General features: G+C 41.7%; 1 protein-coding gene across 2 annotated transcripts in view; it reads left to right on the plus strand.

Annotated features, from left to right (window-relative positions):
• The window catches only part of PRPF18 (pre-mRNA processing factor 18), a 91,253-nt gene that overhangs the window by 14,132 nt on the left and 56,742 nt on the right, over window positions 1-20,379 (plus strand). For both annotated transcript variants that reach the window (XM_073619517.1, XM_073619518.1), the window contains one exon: window positions 5,279-5,383. In XM_073619517.1, the coding sequence (XP_073475618.1) occupies window positions 5,279-5,383 (105 nt within the window). The remainder of the gene's footprint in view (window positions 1-5,278; window positions 5,384-20,379) is intronic.

A 20,379-nucleotide genomic window follows, 5' to 3' on the forward strand; every position in this document is an offset into this window, starting at 1 on the left:
AGGGATAAAGCATCAAAGGTGAAACATGGTAGCAAAGGGCAAGGCATGCAGCTCTTCCTTTAGTTTGTTAGGCCATAAGCTGTAAACATTTTTATACCATGTACAGTTCATATCTGTTATGCAGTGCCAAATCATAGAGGCTTATATTCCGCTTAAAAGGGGTTGTAAACCCTCTTATGTATGTTATTTAAAAAAAAAAAATCATACCTGCCTCCACTGCTCAGTTCGTTTTGCACAAAGTGGCCCCTGATCATTGTCTTCTGGGTCCCCCAACGGCGCTCGTGGCTTCTCCCCGCATCGTTAAACCCCCTAGGAGAAGCGCTCTCCCTGGGGGTTACTGTGCGGGCATGCTCTCGAGTCCAGCATTTGCATCCAAAGACACAGAATACCAAACTCAGCCCCGTCCCCCGGCACCCGCGTCATTGGATTCGATTGACAGCAGCGGAAGCCAGTGACTGTGCTGCTATCAATCTATCCAATCAAGAGCCGAGCCCCGACGGGGGAACGAATGGGCTCAGGTGAGTAAAACCAGGGGGGGGCTGTTCAGCGACAGAAGTTTTTTCACCATAGAGCCGGTTCACACTGGGACGACTTAGCCGCCTGACAAGTCTCGTCCCGTTCTGTACAATGGAACCGTTCTAATAGGAGCAGCGCAAGTCGCTCCGACTTAGAAAATGGTTTCTGTACGACTTTGGGGGCGACTTGTATTGACTTCTATATAGAAGTCGTTTTGCAAGTCGCCGCTGCTGTCATGTCCAGGTCGCCTGAGGCAGTCGCGCTGCAAGTCGTGCTGCTTCAGTGTGAACCGGCTCTTAGGATGCATTAAGGTGAAAAAACCCCCCTTCTTCTTTGAAAGAAATAAGAATCAAAAAATCTGGGAAAAAGGTCAGTCTCTATTGCCTTATATTAGCCTGTCAGATTTCAGATTCGGACTTTAGTCTTGAAGTTGTCATTTTTTACTTTAGGTCTGGTGGTGATTATTTGATTGTTGAAGAGCAGTAAAGACAGCTATTATTGTATATGCCAGTGTGATAAAGGTATAAATTATTTTTTTAGCAAGCTTGTAAGAATTATAAGTACCTTCAGCGCTAAATACAACAGTGGAAAATTAACAATAAAAAAGAGCATGTAGTAACCAATAAAAGTCCATTAATCCACAATCCAGAAGGGAAAGTCAACTGGGATGTAAGGCAGCAGAAACTCACATATTCCACCATCTCCAAACCAAAGGATATGGGGATCCCCTCATGAGCATGCAATAAAGAACAAAGGCAGGGTACCAGGTAAGTTTGCATTAAAAAAGGCAATACTTTATTCAGAAATCGCTCACATCTAGGAAACCTATATACTGCTCCCCTGGTTGGTGTGGAGGTACAGGCACAGCTCTCTGCAGTCTGAATGAACTGATCTTAGCTGCAGGGCACAGGCAGGGACCCGCTCATGGATGACAAGCCCCTGCCTCCTTTATCATGCTCTTGGGGCTGTGGAAAAACATTGCGGCCTGCCCCCTAGACCTTTATAAACTCCTGTCACAATCTACTGTTTGCTGGCACGAGTGAGAGGAGAGACGCCGCTGGCATGTCATCCATGAGTGGGTCCCTGCCTGTGCCCTGCAGCTACGATTGGTTCATTCAGACTGCAGAGAGCTGTGCCTGCGCTTCCACACCAACCAGGGGAGCAGTATATAGGTTTCCTAGATGTGAGCGATTACTGAATAAAGTATTGCCTTTTTTTAATGCACACTTAACTGGTACCCTGCCTTTGTTCTTTATTGCATGCTCATGAGGGGATCCCCATATCCTTTGGTTTGGAGATGGTGGAATATGTGAGTTTCTGCTGCCTTAAAGTATTGCCTTTTTTGATTCACACTTACCTGGCGCCCTGTTCTCTTTTTTTTTTTTTTTGTATGCAAGTATTTTTTAATGACAAAGAAGGGCCTATACAACCATATTCACATTTTATAGCAGTCACACACTGCTTATTAAAAACCGTGAGATAAATGTGTAATTTTATTATGAAAAGTTTCATTTTAATTCTGCTATTTAACCACTTAAAGCGGAGTCCCACCCTAAAGTGGAACTTCCGCTCATCGGATTCCTCCCCCCCTCCGATGCCTCAATTGGCACCTTTTCAGGGGGAGGGGGGTGCAGATATCTGTATAATACAGGTATCTGCACCCACTTCCGGGCATAGCTAGCCGCAAATACCTGCCCCCCCGTTGTGTTCTGGGAAACGCACAGTTCCCACAACACAACGGGGACCAGTGTAGGCGCGCAGTGCGACTCGCACATGCGCAGTAGGGAACCGGGCAGTGAAGCCGCAACACTTCACTTCCTGATTCCCTGACCGAGGATGGTGGCGGGGGCAGCCGAGAGACGAGCAATCTATTGGCTTCGGCTGCAGACATCGCTGGACCCTGGGACAGGTAAGTGTCCATTTATTAAAAGTCAGCAGCTGCGGTATTTGTAGCTGCTGGCTTTTAATATTTTTGTTTAAGGTGCAGCTCCGCTTTAAGGTCCGCAAGGATTTACCCACTTCCTGACCAGGCCATTTTTTTGCGTTACGGCACTGCGTTATTTTAGCTTACAATTGCGCGGTCGTGCGACGCTGTACCCCAAAAAGAATGATGTCCTTTTTTCCCAAAATAGTTTTCTTTTGGTGGTATTTGATTACCTCTGTGGTTTTTATTTTTTCGCTATAAACAAAAAAAAACCCACAATTTTGAAAAAAAAAACAATATTTTTTACTTTCTGCTATAAAACACACCCAATAAAATTCTTTATAAAATCTAATTTCTATATCAATTTAGGCCAATAGCTATTCTACATATTTTTGGTAACACCCCCCCCCCCCCCCCCCCCCCTACCAGATTTATGGTATTATTATTATTATTCGTATACTTTTTTCTTTTTTTTTTTTTTTTTTTTTTTTTTTTTTTTTAGTGGGACTGTGACATTGCGGTGGACAAATCGGACACCTAGCTGACGTTTTTGACACTTTTGGGGACCAGTGACATTATTACAGTGATCAGTGCTAAAAATATGCACTGACATTGTACTAATGACACTAGCAGGGAAGGGGTTAACATCAGGGGCGATCAAGAAGTTAACCGGTTTCCCTCAGTGTGTTTCTAACTGTGGGGGGATGGGCTGACTGGGACAACACACAGATTCTTCTTGCTGCATAGCAGGAAGACAAGATCCTGTGTCCTCCCCTGTCAAAACAGAAATCTGCCTTGTTTACTTCAGCAGATCCCCGTGCTGTCTCTGCGGGGAACGATCACAGGCGACCGGTGGACATAGAGTCCGCCTGACCGGCTGATTGGCTCCCCTGCTGGCCAATCAGCCTGCGCGTGCCCACAGAACCCCAGTGCACGAACTGACGTACACCTACGGTGATTCGGACAGCCGAGCCAGCTTCTTTAAATGAAGACTTCTACCTGGTACAGTAGAGGATGTCACGTCATCTGTGCCCATTCTTTCCACAAAGAGTTAACCCAGCTCTTAGCAAGCCTCTTGTGCTTTTTTTATCTTGGCAAAAAAGACACACAGATAAATGTGTGTCGCCACCTCCCCCACTGCTGTGACTGACATCTGATTTCTTTATCTCATGCACAAGCATGAGAGCAGAGAGAGTGTTACGATTCCAGCTTTACATCCCTCCTCCTTTCTTCTCAAGCTCTCCCAGGATTGGCTGCTCCAAACCTCAACATGATTGGGCATGCTAAAGTCATTTGGTGCCTTTCCTGATTTTTGAATGGATGTTGCTCATCATGGGTCGTTATCCATGAGATCAGCAGAAGATCAGCTTGATTGAGGCGGATTTACATGGTGCAGTCAGCTCCCAGGACAGAAGAAAGGGTGGGCGGGGAGTCTTGTGACGTCACGACTCTGCCCACCAAGCGCCAGCAAAGAGGCCCGCCCACTGATTCCGGAGTTTTGAGGGGCTCCTACAGCTGAAGGGGGTTACAGTGGAAAGGTAAGGGTACATGCAGGAGTCTTGTATATGTGCACAGATTAATATTGTGCCATTAGTTTATACTGGGTGAGTGTGTGTGGGGGGGGGGGGGTTACAGTACATCCACTTTAAGGGAAATAAAGTTAGTGTACTGATGTTTAGCTTCCAGAAGAACGGTAATGCATGCTGGTTCAGTTATCTCCTAAAGCACCCCTGAAGTGCTAAAGAATGTATAATTAAGCTAATAATCTGACACATTGGCTTGCCCCTATACCACCATTGCTAGTGAAGCAGTAGAGGGGAGGAAATCCCTAAACTGCTGACTTCCTAGCTATGGTGCTACTGAACATGCTTTATGATATTTGATTGGAAAGCTTACACGTAACACTGAAACAACAATTTACTTTGATGGGGTCACAACAAATTTCCTTTTAAGTGGCATATTTTTTTTTTTTTTTTTTTTTTTTAAAGCCCAGTTTACATAAAACAAAGTAACATTGCAACAAACCTCCCACCCGTTGTTGGGCAGGTACATAGATGATGCATTGACTTACAAAACCTAGTTGGTAACTATATATTTACATCAGTTTAAAATATGTATACCTATCACAAGCTATAAAGTTCTTTTGAAAAGTGTGTAAAAATAAACAATAAATTATTTATCAGACAGGATATGTACCATTTTTGTATTGAATATTTCCATACTAAAAAGGATAATGCAGGGAACACTGCTTTTTATTTTTCATTCTTTAAATCCGGTTTAATCTGGCAATTTAATTTTTTAATTTAGTGCAGTTTGTCTCATCTTTTAAAAAAGAAAGTAGTAAAAAAGTATTGTTCTTCAGTGAATTGCAATGAATTCAGTGCAATAAGCAGCTATACTAGTTGTAGTATCCTTCTTCCGCCTCTTTGGTTTCTTACCATCTTTTACCTAGGTGCCATAATATTAGTTGTGGGACACCTTTTATATACAATTAGATGGTGCTTAGAAGCAAGGCTAAGTGAGTGTCTAATTCCAGCCTTGCTTGCATAGCCAGCAAACCATATGCATATGGAAAAAGGAAAATTTAAGAGAACAGTCAGACAAGGGTGAAGTGATGCAGCAGGTGGATTTCTGTTATTTCCAAAGTCATTTTAAAGTCAAATATATATACCAAGCAGCAGTTCTTGGACAGAGCATTATACTTGATTGGCCGTATATGCATATTGGGCTAAACATTTTGTGGATATTAAAGGTAATTAGGAAGTTTTACAACACAATTTTTTTTTTTTTTTTTTTTTTTTTATTGCATTCTTACATTTTCCTTTTCTGAACAATTAGCAACAGAATCAAGAAGAGGAAGAGCAGCCTTCTTCATCAAGCAATCCTGTGTTGGAGCTAGAGCTGGCAGAGGAGAAGTTACCTATGACTCTGTCAAGGCAGGAAGTGAGTACCGAAATTGTTCTATTGCTTTTTTCCAACTGTTTTATTTCCCCTGTATCTTTTTCAGAGAAATATTACCATGGCCGTTTTGTCACATTACCTGCGTTCAAACTATATAACAAACTTATTACAAGGGCACAAACTGTGATCCAGTGTAGTCTCACTAAAGCAAGCAGAAACACCTCTCTGACTGCATTAATAAAGCTGGAATAGATATGTGAGCATACTAATCCAGTGGGGAAGACTAGTACACGCGGGCTGAATATTGTGCGGCATTGGCCAGTTCAATACAAACATTTGGCAATTTGGCACGTGTGTACGGCAGCGGAAGGGGCATGACTGAAAATGGTCTGGCGATTTGCTCCCGATCAGCACTCTCAGCCAATTGGTGAGAGAACCGACCAGAGTGTTCTGGCGATAGGGTCGCCCCAGAAGGGGAGATTGCTGTACTAACATCAGATTGTTTGTAAAGCGGCTCCACCCGAACGCTTCCATTTTTTTTTTGTTCAGCCTGCTGGGTTGAACAAAGAAAAACTACTAGTGTGTACCATGATTTAGACACTTTTGACTTTTCTAAGTAGGAGCACAAGCACAAACCGAAAAAAACACAGACACAATAAAAACGTTAAGCTCCCCCACACACACGGGCCGAATGTCGTGAGACATCGGCCAGTGCGAAAAAAAAAAAAAAAAAAAAGGACCAACTTTCAGCCCATGTGTATGTCAACCGGTTCAGAAGCTGGCCGTTTGGCTGGCTTCTGTCATATGAGCATGCTGGAAAACCGGTGGCCTACCAGCTCCCGATCAGCGCTCTCAGAACACACCAGCTCAGCGGGGGGGGATGGGATCGCTGTACCAACGTCATAGTAACCCGCTGGGTTCAACGAAAGATACAACTATTAGTGTGTAGCAGGCTTTAGAGTTTGTGCATGGACAGGCAGAGCAGCGGCTCGTGAGCAAGCCTGGTGTTATCTGTCTGACAATGCTTCAAGATCTTCCCAATACATTACATTAAAATGTAGTTTCGCTTTGCACATCATTGTTCTACTATATTGTCATATAAGCCTGATAGTGTTAAGAAAAATAGCTAACCTAGGTACATATTAACCACTTCAGCCCCAGAAGATTTGGCTGCTGAAAGACCAGGCCAATTTTTGCGATACGGCATTGCGTCGCTTTAACTGACAATTGCGCGGTCATGCGACGCTGTACCCAAACAAAATCGACATCCTTTTTTTCTTTTTCACCACAAATAGAGCTTTCTTTTGGTGGTATGTGATAACCCCTGCGTTTTTTATTTTTTGCGCTATAAACAAAAAAAGAGTGGCCATTTTGAAAAAAACACAATATCTTTTTACTTTTCACTATAATAAATATCCCTTTTTTTTTTTAAACAATGTTTTTCCTCAGTTTAGGTAAATATGTATTCTATATATTTTTGGTTAAAAAAATTGCAATAAGTGTATATTGATTGGTTTGTGCAAAAGTTATAGCGTGTACAAAATAGGGGATAGATTTATGGCATTTTTATTATTATTTTTTTTTTTTTTTTACTAGTAATGGCAGTGATCTGCAATTTTTTTTTTTTTTTAATCAGGATTGCGATATTGCGGCGGACAAATTGGACACTTTTGACACGTTTTTGAGACCATTGACAATTATACAGCAATCAGTGCTATAAAAAATGCACTGATTACTGTGTGTTCTAACTGTGGGGGGAATAGGACTGACTAGAGGAGGATAGAGATACTTAGTATGAACACACAATCTCTCTCCTCTCCCCTGAGAGAACCAGGATTTGTGTGTTTACACACACAGATCCCGGTTCTCGCTCTGTCGCGAGCGATCGTGTGTGCCCGGCAGTCATCGTGCCTGCCGGGCACTCGCATTGGCTGCGGGCGCACGCGCCTCCTACAGCATCTTAAAGGGCCGATGTACAGTTACGGCGGTTCGCCCAAGGTAGCAAACCTGCCGCAGTATAACTGCAGCGGCTGGTCGGGAAGCTGTTAAAGAAGTTATAAAACCCTAAAACATATAATCATGCACTAAGAGAACCAAAATAAAATAAATTAAGAGACTGCAGCAACCTTCCACCTATCTGGGCGTCAGATATGACAAAACTGTAAAAAATAATTGTTAGTGAATGCAATAAATATGATCAATGATAAAAGTGATCAATTCATGATAACGCTTTCTTAACCACTTCAGCCCCGGAAGATTTGGCTGCTCAATGACCGGGCCATTTTTTGCGATACAGCACTGCATCGCTTTAACTGACAATTGCATGGTCATGGGATGTTGTACCCAAACAAAATTGACGTCATTTTTTTTCCCACAAATAGAGCTTTCTTTTGGTGATTTTTGATCATCTCTGCTGTTTTTATTTTTTGCGCTATAAACAAAAAAAAGCAACAATTTTGAAAAAAATCCCACAATATTTTGTACTTTTTGCTATAATAAATCTCCCCAATTTTTTATTTTTTTTAAAAAGGAAATTTTTTCCTCTGTTTAGGCCGATATGTATTCTTCTACATATTTTTGGCAATAAAAATCGCAATAAGCATTATATTATAATAATATAAAATAATATATATATATATATATATATATATATATATATATATATATATATATATATATATATATATATATATATATATATATATAGAGAGATATCTCTATATCTATCTCTATATCTATCTATCTATCTATATATATATATATATATATATATATATATATATATATATATATATATATATATATATATATCAAATATTGATTGGTTTGCACAAAAGTTATAGCATCTACATAATAGGGGAAAGATTTATGGCATTTTTATTATTTTTTTTTTTTTATATTTATATAATATTTTCTACTAGTAATAGCGGGGTGATCTGCGATTTTTATCGGGACTGCGACATTATGACTTACAGATTGGACACTTTTGGCACATTTTTGGGACCATTGGTATTTTATACAGCGATCAGTGCTATAAAAATGCACTGATTACTGTGTAAATGTTACTGGCAGGGTAGGGGTTACCACTAGGGGGCGATCAAGGGGTTATGTGTCCTAGGGAGTGATTCTAACTGGGGGGGATAGGTTTGCCTGAGTGAGGAGGCTGATTGTTGTTCATACTTGGTATGAATAACAGATCGCTCTCCTTACTCCTGACAGCATGGAGATCTTTCTGTTTACATTGACAGATCTCCGTTCTGTCTCTGTGTGGAGCGATCGCGGGTGCCCCCCTAGTGGCCAAAAAGCAAACTGACGTAAGGTCGCGCCGGGTGCCAGGGCTGTCTTTAGCCTTTGCAGGGATGTGCTGGTGACCCCACTGGGAAGCACTGTAGATAATAACACTAAGGTATGTATATACAGTTGGATTCATATATATTTGGACACAGGCACAATTAAAATTTTTTTTCAGGTATTTACCAAAACATTTTCAAGCTATAGTTATATAATGAATATATGTGGAAAGTGCACACTCTCAGGTTTAATTTGAGGGTATGTACATCCAAATTGGAGGAAGGGTTTAGGAATTGCATCTTTTAAGAATAGCCACCCCCCCCCCCCCTTTTTCAAAGGACCAAAAGTAATGGACAATTGAATTGAAAGCTGTTTCATGGCCAGGTGTGGGCTACTCCTTCGTTATTTCTTCATCAATAAGGTAGGTAAAAGGTCTGCAGTTGATGCTAACTGTGGTATTTGCATTTGAAATCTATTGCTGTGAACCTACATCATGTGTTCTAAGGTCCATGCAAGTGAAACAGGCCATTGTAAGACTTCAAAAATGAAACAAATCCATCAGAGATGGCAGCAACGTTAGGAGCGACCACATCAACAATTTGGTACTTTCTGAGGAAAGAACGCATCGGTGAGCTCAGCACCATAAAAAGGCCTGGATGTCCATGGAAGACAACAGTGGTGGATGATCGCAGGATCCTCTCTGTGGTAAAGAAAAACCCATTCACAACATCCAGACAAGTGAAGGACACTCTCCAGGAGGTGGCTGTATTATTGTCAAAGTCTATAATCAAGAGAATACTTCACAAGAGCAAATACAGAGGGTTCACCACAAGGTGCAAACCATTCATAAGGCTAAAGAGTAGAAAAGCCAGATTAGCCAAAAAACATCTAAAAAAGCCAGACCAGTTCTGGAAAAGCATTGTTTGGATTGATGAAACTAAGATTAATCTGTAAAAGAATTCAGGTAATGTATGGCCATATTACAGTAGGGAAATGGGTGGCAGGGGTCTGTAATTGTTCCTTTTTTATGGGAGGTATCAGTGTGACAAAATCTGTCTGACAACATTACATGTAGCTTCTATTTGGTATTCAGGTTTTACTATTTCTGAGTTATTTTTGCATAATATACTCTCCTTAAACTCCATACAAGATAGGAGGGTTGCTTGTTAGTATGTTTTCTTCCATGTTTTTCTAATCCAACTTTTTCATTAATTTGTAATTTCCTGGGCAACTGTCAGTATAAATAAAGCAGTATTGTATAATAGGGCATTTCCGTTTTTGGGGAAGCTTTTATTCTCCAATTCTCTTCTCTTCCATGCATAGCTTTAAAAATAAAAGCATGTCTAGTGTAAGAATCTCTTTTATATTCAGATGTCTATTTTTTCTCTCATCAGCAGTCTTAGTTGGCATTGGCTTTTAAACCACCTGCATCTAAACAGTTTTCGGGTGGGTGGAAATAAATGGGGCATGGGCGATATACTTTTGGTTACTTGCAAAGATTCCTGATACTTGACATTTTTTTATTTAATTTTTTTTTATATTTTTATTTTTTTATTTTTTTTGAACGTTTTATAAGAAAATTCATATCCACAATGTTGCCTTAAGGGATTAAACTTGGCATGTGCAGACCAATTTCTCCATGTATGTTGATTGTGGTTCTGCTCTGGAGCTAGAAAACTCTCCAACAATAACAGTGTGGTTACTTTGTCTTCTGCTTGAGATTACCAAGACATAGGAAGAAAACTCCTCCGCTTTTTAATAGGTTTCAGTGTTTCCCATAACCAGAGCATCAGTCTGTGTAGCTTAACATCTACTGGAATCTGAACATTTCAAGGTCACTTGCCCATTTTTTGCAGCTTTATATGGACTAAACACAGTGTTGAAGGCAGTTACATTCAGTGAAATATTAAACTGTTGGACTGATTGGCCTTTCCATCTAAAATAGTAAAATGATTACATTTTTAATAGGTTGGTATCCAAATTCATTACAGACTTTACAGTTCAATTTAAGCAATATATAATAGCACTATACTGGCTTTACAAGTCACACATGAGAGCTTTATTTTGACTTGGCTTCATATAATCACTTTGCTGCCAGTACTTCTGTGATTTTTATTTCCTATAGTAATGATAGGTTTAAAATATATCGCTGAAATAAGAGTTCCAGGCTTACACAGCTAGTGTTTATTTAATTGTTAATGTACCCAGTTTATGAGCAAAATCAGGGCTAGTCAAGAGGTTAAAGTCTGCTAACCTAAATACATTTTGCTTTCTGTGGAAGGTTACATAGGTGAAATAAAGATGTAACGTGTTAATTGTATTTAATGTACCCAGATATGGCTATCCTTGTGCACCAAAAGAGAAAGACAACTGAAACTTTTCAGGTGCCACTCTTAGAATTGTCAGTGACTAACATTAAAATACTCGGGATAGGAAAGTCACCGCCCGGCCGTCATTTGTCTGTAGGCTGGGCGGGAAGTGGTTAAGGAAAGATAAAAATAAACATGTTATACATGCTTACCTGGCCAGCACAGTCTCCAGACCTAAACCTCATCAAGCTGGTTTGGGCTGAATTAGTACCGTAAAGGCAGTACATTAGTAGCTCTGGTGTTTTCATTGGTTAAGAAGGGGCATACTTTAACTACTTCAGCCGCGGACCATTTGGCTGGCAAAAGACCAGAGCACTTTTTGCGATTTGGCGCTGCGTCGCTTTAGCTGACAATTGCGCGGTCGTGCGATGTGGCTCCCAAACAAAATTGACATCCTTTTCCCCACAAATGGACCATTCTTTTGGTGGTATTTGATCACCTCTGCGTTTTTTTTATTTTTTGTGCTATAAATAAAAAAATAGCGACAATTTTGAAAAAAAAAACGCTTTCTTTTTTACTTTTTGCTATATTAAATATCCCCCAAAAATATATATAAAAAATTTTTTTCCTCAGTTTAGTCCGATGCGTATTCTTCTACATATTTTTGGTAAAAAAAAATTGCAATATGCATTTATTGATTGGTTTGCGCAAAAGTTATAGTGTCTACAAAATAGGGGATAGTTTTATGGCATTTTTATTAATAGTTTTTTGTTTTTTGTTTTTTTTTTTTACTAGTAATGGCGGCGAGATTTTTATCGTGACTGCGACATTATGGCGGACAGATTGGACACTTTTGGCGCTATTTTGGGACCATTCACATTTATACAGTGATCAGTGCGATTAAAAATGCATTGATTACTGTGTAAATGTGACTGGCAGTGAAGGGGTTAACCACTTGTGGGAGCTGTAGGGGTTAAGTGTGTCCTAGGGAGTGATTCTAACTGTGGTGGGGAGGGGCTATGTGTGACACAACACTGATCACCGCTCCCGATTACAGGGAGCTGTGATCCGTGCCCGTGTCACTAGGCACAATGGGGAAATGCTTGTTTACATCAGCATTTCCCTGTTCTTCCTCTCTGTGAGACAATTGTGGGTATCCCCGTGAACATCAAATCCGAGGGACCCGCGATCACACTCGGGGAGCTCACGGCGGGCGGGCGTGCCCGCAAACCGCTTCTTAAAGGGCAACATACAGGTATGTTAATATGCCTGTATGTGTCCTTCTGCCAGCGTATATCGGCGTGAGCTGGTCAGCAAGTGGATAAGAATGTTACGACGGTAAAGGCTAAGTGGTTAGCACATACACCTGGCAGCACTAGGGTCGTCTGTTCAAATCCCAACCAGGGCACCACCTGCCTGGAGTTTGCATGTTCTCCATGAGCCTGCGTGGGTTTCCTCTGGAGTGTGGGAGGAAACTGGAGTACCCAAAGACATGTTGGTAGGTTAATTGGATCCTGTCTAAATCAGCCCTAGTATCTGTATGTATGAATGTGAGTTAGGGACCTTAGATTGTAAGCTCCTTGATGGCAGGGACTATTGTGCATATATATGTAAATTGATGGCTCTAAAGAAGTACCTGTAATAAATAAAACATTTAACCACTTACAGACCAGCCGCCGCCGTTATACGTCGATACTTTGAGGATACCGTGGTTATGGCAGCTATCTGGTATAAAACTTGGGGCAATGTACATGTTTTTTTTCTTTTCTTTTCCTTTTTTTTTTTTTGTTTTTTTTATGCTTGGACATATGCTTTGAGACTATGAAATTGCCAAACGATATGTGGACATACTGCTTACTGTACATATTATGTATGTGCAGGCAGGTTGCTTTTTTGCTTATTTACCTTGTTACTGTGGACTGGTATATTGTGAAATGTGAAGGTAAATCTTAGTTATTGGTCTTGGCTGCATTTCAGTTTTCGTTATTCTTGACAAAGAAGCTTTTAACGTGCCTGAACGCCCAGCTAACCCTGTGCATTGTTGGTTTTTTTTCTGTGGTGGCTTGGTTCAGCAAAAGCCACATTTACAAAGTCAGAGTGAAGATAAAGGATCACGTTAATTCACATCGATAACATTCTGTCTTATTAGTAGTTAAAGCTTTTTATAAAGGTTCAGCTTTTCTTTTTTTAATAACAAACATGTCATACTTAGCTGCTCTTTGCAATGGTTTCGCTTCGAGCAGCTATGATCCTCCTCTACTGGGGTCCCCTGCTGGCACTAATCCCCCCCCCCCACCGGCAGGGGCCCTCATAGCAAAATGCATTGCCCCCCCCCCCCCCCCCATTCCACCTTCACCAAAACTAGTAAAAAACCTCAACCTTTAGAACCACTTTAAATGTAATGTAAAGGGAACATGGTACACGTAATATGACAAGTTTAGTCCACAGTTTGTGGATTGTAGATTGTAAAATAGTAACACCCACCTACTACTCCCCTGTAAATTGGCCAGTGCTTGGCATTCTTACTTAGCCCCATCATTTCCACTATATGCACATTGCAAACTAAAACATACCTCCCTTTTTATGGTGAGCTTTCAAAAAAATTGCTAGAAAAATGATTAAATTATGTAAACACATCAGAAGTGGCTGTTTTTATAGAGCAGCTTAAAATGACCTGTCAGAACAGGGCCACTTGTATGTAAAACATACCTGCAAAGACCACATATACTTACCTTTCCAGAAACCCCTTTCCTGAAAAGCTGTGGCTTAACTGCTCACTGCTCTGCAAGTATTTGCCTTGCTAAATGGATTGCCTACCTGTTCCCTCTGCCACTTGCTGAGGTTCCTTTTTATCGATTTGTGTGTGTAGTGATGTATGAGCTGGTGTTGAAAGCCAGTGAGTGATGGGGAAGCAGGTTATTCACACAATTAGCCCTGGTTCACACTGATGCAATGCGGGAAAGCACAAGATTCGCTGTTTCCCCGCTTCACACTACATCGCAATCTCAGTGTCCACCCCGAAACAAATCACAAATAACAGTGAGATTGTCAGACTGGCATCACATGGGTGTGAACACTCATGCGATGCTATTCAGGTGCGGGAAAAAAAGGGTCCTGCAACATTTCGGTGTGGATGTGATTCGAGCCAGACAAAATGTATTCTCAAATCGCACTGCACAGACATCACATGTGATGTGCACAGGAATCCAGTGCAACTCCTGTGCGAAACACATGCGGTGTTCTGCGAATCCAGGCTTAGAAGTGTAGAGAATGGTGAGCTTAGAAGAATATTTGCAGAGGATGGCGAGCAGTCAAGTGGCAGCTTCTCAAGAAACGGGCTGCCAAACAGGCAAGTTTATGCAGTCTTCTCTTGCAGTAGTGATTTTGTGCTGACAGGGTCACATTAACACCTTATTCACACGGATGCAAGGGTGGTGTTATGCAATTTAATGTCCATTTTTATTTGTTAATGTGTGTCCATTAATTTTAGTGGGCCCTTCAGCGCACATCATTGTATCAGAAAACCTGCATGAACAAGTTTTTGTTTTTTACAATAAATTTTAATAATTTTTGAATAGACAAAATAAGATAAAAAAAAAAAAAAGAAATAAACATACAATACAAAATTTAAACAAGTACAAGGTATATGTATAGAATGAAATATAAAATGGGTATAATGTAGGTTTAAAAAAAAACAAACAAAAAAAAACCCCAAATAAAAAGAAACTAATTAAAGGGGGGTAAACCTAAAAAGGATACGCAGACTATAGATAAAACAATACAAGGGTGGTGTGTAAGGGGAGAAAAGAAAAATATCGGCATTCATTTTTTGAAAACGCACTGCAATGCAGCACAGGTATCTGAACATTACTAGTGGTTTTTTTTTTCCCCTGCAGGGGTACTCCCACATGTGATATAACGCATCATATTACATGTGTGAATGTACCCTCCAGTGAACTTATAATCTATTTTACCTGCAGACACCTGAAGATACCTGCTATTTCTGTAGCTTGACAAGTCTCTTGTATGCCCCTCTCACTATATTGGAGTCTTCCAGACTTCATTGCTAAGTTTGCCACCCCCCTGTCCAATGAGTGCCTTTTTCCTGGACTCTGAAGTAGTTTAATGAAAGTGGAACTAAACTCATCAATTTAACGGTTTCGAAAAAAGTTGGTCAAAGTAAGTCAGATTTGCTTGTTCTGTCAAGTCAACCAAACTGCAAAATCATCAAAAGGCTGGTGTCAGAACTGATCAGATGTGCATCATCATGGCAGTTACAGATCAAACAGAGACCAAGATGGGATCTTCCTTTGGCTGAAAAGTATAGGAGGGAATAGTTCTGCTCATGAAAGCAATCCGAGCGACTCATGACCTGCTGGAATGCTTTCATAAGCAGTGGGAAAGGACGTGGCCAGCTGGCCACCCAGGCAATCAAAGAGTAGATCTGCTTTGATCGCCTCTATGGCCTTGGAGAACTGGAGCGACGTCGCTTCCGGTCCAGGCTGGAGGTAAACAAGTTTTTTCTTTTTTTCTTTTTGATCTTTTGCTTTTAAGGGTAAAGGAGAGATTTGGGGTCTTTTTGACCCCAGATCTCTTAATAAAGAGAACCTGTCATCCTTATTTATATTACAAGGGATGTTTACATTCCTTGTAATAGGAGTAAAAGTTTAAAAAAAAAATAAAGGGACAGTGTAAAAATAAAAAATTATATGCGCCCCCACCCCTGTGTGTGGAAGCAAACATATGTAAACTGTATTCGCACCACAGGTGAGGTATCGCCATAAATGTTAGAGCAAGAGTAATAATTCTAGCACTAGACCACCTCTGTAACTCTAAACGGGTAACCTGTAAAGGTGTTTAAAGAATCGCCTATGGAGATTTTTAAGTACAGTAGTATGTTGCCATTCCACGAGCGTGCGCAATTTTAAAGTATGGCATGTATTATGTTGGGTACTTGACGTAACATCATCTTTCACATTTTACAAAATTGGGATAAATATTGTGTTTTTTTTTTTTTTTTTTTTCTCCCTTCGCCTTTCAGGACAACACCTTGGAGAGAGCGCAGCTCCCACCTCTTAGACAGGAAACACTGCGTGACAACGCCCCTTTAAAAAGCAGCTGCTTCCACCATGCTGTCAGTTTTAGTGTTTCTTCCGCCATGGTGGAAGCACTGCTTTGGGAACCAGAGGGGCTGCGATCTCTCCAAGGAGAGGGTTTTGGCAGGACCTCCACGTTTGGGTACTCAGACCAGCCCAGCTCCCTCCCGCACGTGAGGGGGGTGCTCCGGTGTCCCTTCCTTCTCCGGCTCACAGGAGTAATGGTCTGCCGGAAGTTTTCCACCCGGAGTGTTCGGGGGGCCGCGGTTGTGCTCAGTAAGAGCGTCCATGCCAGGCCTCTGTATGGCGGCGCCGAATCCCGGACAGCGGATGACGCCAGTTCCGGTGGGCGGAGACTTCCGGCGGGGCGTAGCAGCGATTGGTTCCTGCTGCTGGAACGCAGGAGGAAGGGGCGGGTCCTCTGGCCGGGACTTCCTTTTGTTTGGCACATGGAGCTTAGTACACAGTGCAGCAGCTGCGGATTGCACTATGGAGACAGTGGAACCGTCAGCAGCAATGGCGGATGCAGGTGCCCAGGTTCCCGGCCAGGCCCAGGTTGGAGAGGTGCGGTGACACCTCTTTCCTTTTATATCACTGGGTGTTTTATCTTTTATGTGGTTATTTCAAAACCTGCTGCTGTCTGCTATAGGGTAACAGTTCCATTAGCAGTTCAGCAAAGGAGTGAGACTCTGGGCACTTAGGTTGTTGGCTGGAGGTACTACTTTTCTCTGAAGCCTTAATTCTAAAGGACCTGGCTTTTTTCTTGTTTCTCTGTTTCAGAAAGCTACTGCCAAATCACTCTTGGCCCAAACCACTGTGCAAATCCTGCATTGTGGATTTAGTAAAAGAAGAATCCTCACGAGTGCAAAGAGCTATTATCTTCTGTGAGGAAGGAATTAGCAGAGGCCCTAGGGACAGTGCGTTCAGTTGTAAAGCGCGGCCAGAGTTCCAGCCAAGAACAGAGTTCTCACTCCAGTTTCCCTCAGTCCACTTCCAGACAGGTGGAAAGTGAGTCGGAGGAGGAAAGGGAAAGCATTCCACCCTCAACCATTGATTCAGAGGAGGAGGAGGTGGAAGAAGAGTTAAGATCATCTAGATATAAGCTTTCACTTGAGGAGGTGGATGAATTACTCAAGGCAATTTATACTACCCTGGAGATCCAGGAAGAAAAAGTTCAGCTGTTCATGCATGACAAGATGTATCTGGGGCTGGAGGAAATTAAACACAGGGTGTTCCCTGTGCATAAAGTGTTAACAGACACTATCAAAAAGGAATGGAAGGATCCAGAGAGAGGACAGTTTTTTTCTAAAGCCCTCAAAAGGAGGTTTCCTTTTGAGGAGAATGAGGAACTGTTGTGGAATAAAAAACCAAAGATAGACGCTGCTTTTTCTCAAGTATCTAGAAAAACTGACTTAGCTTTTGAGGACATGGGTATTCTCAAAGATGCTATGGATAAGAGGGCAGATGGGCTACTGAAGAAAGCCTGAGACTCATCTCTAGCTAATCTTAAACCAGCAATGGCGGCTACAGTTGTGGCTAGGAATCTGGAGTGTTGGTTAGATCAATTAAAAATCATGTTGTTGCAGGTACCTCCAGAAAAGACTTATTGGAGTCCTTCCCTACCCTGCTTAAGGCAGTAAAATATATGGCAGATGCCTCTGCAGAATCTATCAGGTCCTCTGCGCTTGTTAACTCAGCAAGAAGAGCACTCTGGTTAAAGACCTGGACTGGGGATTTAGCTTCTAAAGTAAAACTGTGCGGAATTCCCTTTTTCAGGAGACCTGATGTTTGGGCCAGAACTGGAGACTGTCCTTGACAGGACAGCAGATAAGAAAGCTTTCCCACAGAAGAAGAAAACGGTACAGCAGAGGAAAAATTTTCGTCCTTTTCGACAAGCCGATAAGGAAAAGGACCACACACAGAAGAGACCCTGGTCTTCTCATAGAGGAAGAGGTAGAGGTGGGGTACTCTTTAGAACCCCAGAACAAACCCCTAAAAAACAATGACCATCTAGTAGGGGGGAGACTACAGGACGACTTACCAATTTGGGAAAAAACAACAAAGAGTCCTTTTGTCCTGGGATTAATCAAAAAGGGTTATCAATTGGAATTCTCACAAAGCCCCCCAAATCGGTTTTACATCACAAACCTGCCAAAGGATCGGGAAAAGGCTCTGGCCATGAAGTCTCTGTTACAGGAACTGATGCAACAGAAGGTCATTTCCCAGGTTCTGAAAGATCAAGAGGGGAAGGGGTTTTACTCCCACATTTTTCTGCTAAAAAAGCCATCAGGAAAGTTCCGCCTGATTCTCAATTTGAAGGTTCTAAATCGATCCATAAAATACAAAAAATTCAGGATGGATACAATTTTCTCAGTGAGGAACTTGCTAACCCCCAAATGTCATATGGCTTCCATCGATTTGAGAGATGCCTATCTCCATATACCAATAGCGCCCCCATCGCAAAGGTTCCTGCGTCTTGCAGTCAATCTGGGGGGGGGGGGGATTTGGCACCTGCATTTTCGGGCTCTGCCTTTCAGTCTTTCCTCTTCTCCCAGGGTATTCACAAAAGTGATGGCGGAATCTTTGGAGCCCCTGAGACTGAAGGGGATTTCAATAGTACCCTATTTGGACAACCTGCTACTGTTTGCAGACTCAAAGGGTCAAGTAGAGGTCAACCTACAGACAGTTCAAACACATCTAAGAGGTTTGGGATGGCTTCTCAGTCTTCAGAAGTCAAACTTAATTCCATCTCAAAGGGTAAGGTTTCTGGGGTACGAAATAGACTCGATAGAACAGAGAATTTTTCTACCCCAGGAGAAAATAGAGAAGATGCAGTTGACCCTGAAAACACTTCCATCCAACGCAGAGATCTCTGTAAGACAAGCCATGTCCGCTCTGGGACTGTTGACAGCAGCAATTCCTTCGGTACAGTGGGCCAGGTTGCATGCCCGTCCTCTGCAATCGGATATTCTGATGAATTGTTCATACCAGGAACCTCTGGAGAAGAAATTCAACATGGGGGCAAGAGCAAAAAGATCACTCTGGTGGTGGAGGAACCTAGGATACATTTCAAAAGGGCTTCCTTGGGTCTTTCCGGTAACCAGAAGGCTGACTACAGATGCCAGCGCATGGGGATGGGGAGCTCATCTGGAAGAAAAAATGATTCAGGGAGTTTGGACCAAACCAGAAGCGAGAAGATCTTCAAATTGGAGAGAGTTAAAGGTTGTTCACTTAAGCCTCCTCTCCCTCTGGGAATTTCTAGTGAATCAACATGTCCAAATATTGTCAGACAATATGATGACAGTATTATATTTAACAAAGCAAGGGGGCACAAAAAGCAAAACCCTAATGGGTCTAGGGCATCAGATCCTAAGATGGGCAGAGAACAATGTGGCCTCTCTATCAGCAGTCCATCTGAAGGGGACGGAAAACACCTTAGCAAATCTCCTCAGCAGGAAAGAAATAAGGGAAGCAGAGTGGTCTCTCAATCAGGAATTATTCGAAACAATTTCCAAGAGTTGGGGTTATCCCCAAGTGGACCACTTTGCAAAACAAGAAAATGCAAAAATACCAGTCTTCTTCTCTCTTCAGAGACAGGATCAAGCTCTCGGAGTAGATGCGTTAGCACACAAGTGGGACTTCCATCTGTCCTATGCTTTTCCCCCGTTTCAACTGATACCAAGGGTGTTAGCCAAATTCAGATTGGAGTCCACGGAGCTAATATTAATAGCTCCTTATTGGCCAAAAAGACCCTGGTTTTCAACCTTGATGAACCTCTCAGTGAAACCTGCTTGCAGATTACCAATCAGGACAGACCTGTTGAGTCAGGGCCAAATTCTCCATCCAGATCCAGCTTACCTCAAACTAACAGCTTGGTTTCTGAAGAACAAATCTTAAGACAGAAGGGTTTATCAGAGAAGCTTATTTCTACCCTTCTTGCAAGTAGAAAAAAAAGTGACGAGAGACATTTACTTTAAAGTCTGGAAGATCTATAATTCTTGGTGTTCCAGTAAAAACTGATTTTCGTACCACGTTTTCAGTTTTGGAATTTCTTCAAGAGGGATTGGAGAAGGGGTTAGCAGCAAGTATGCTCAAGACGCAGGTAGCTGCTTTATCAGTTTTTTTGGAAAGAACCCTGTCAGGGGAAACTTTTAATAATCAGATTTTTTAGGGCAATGGCAAAAGTAAGGCCTAGACCTGTTGTTAGTTTTCCCAAATGGGATTTATCTTTAGTTCTTCAGGGACTAACTAAGGCACCGTTTGAACCCATAGAAGAAGCATCATTAAGTTTCTTGACGTTAAAGACTATTTTACTGGTAGCAGTAACTTCCGCACGTAGAAT

This window comes from Aquarana catesbeiana, linkage group LG03 (genome assembly GCF_042186555.1).
Source record: "Aquarana catesbeiana isolate 2022-GZ linkage group LG03, ASM4218655v1, whole genome shotgun sequence".
NCBI classification, from domain to species: Eukaryota; Metazoa; Chordata; class Amphibia; order Anura; family Ranidae; genus Aquarana; species Aquarana catesbeiana.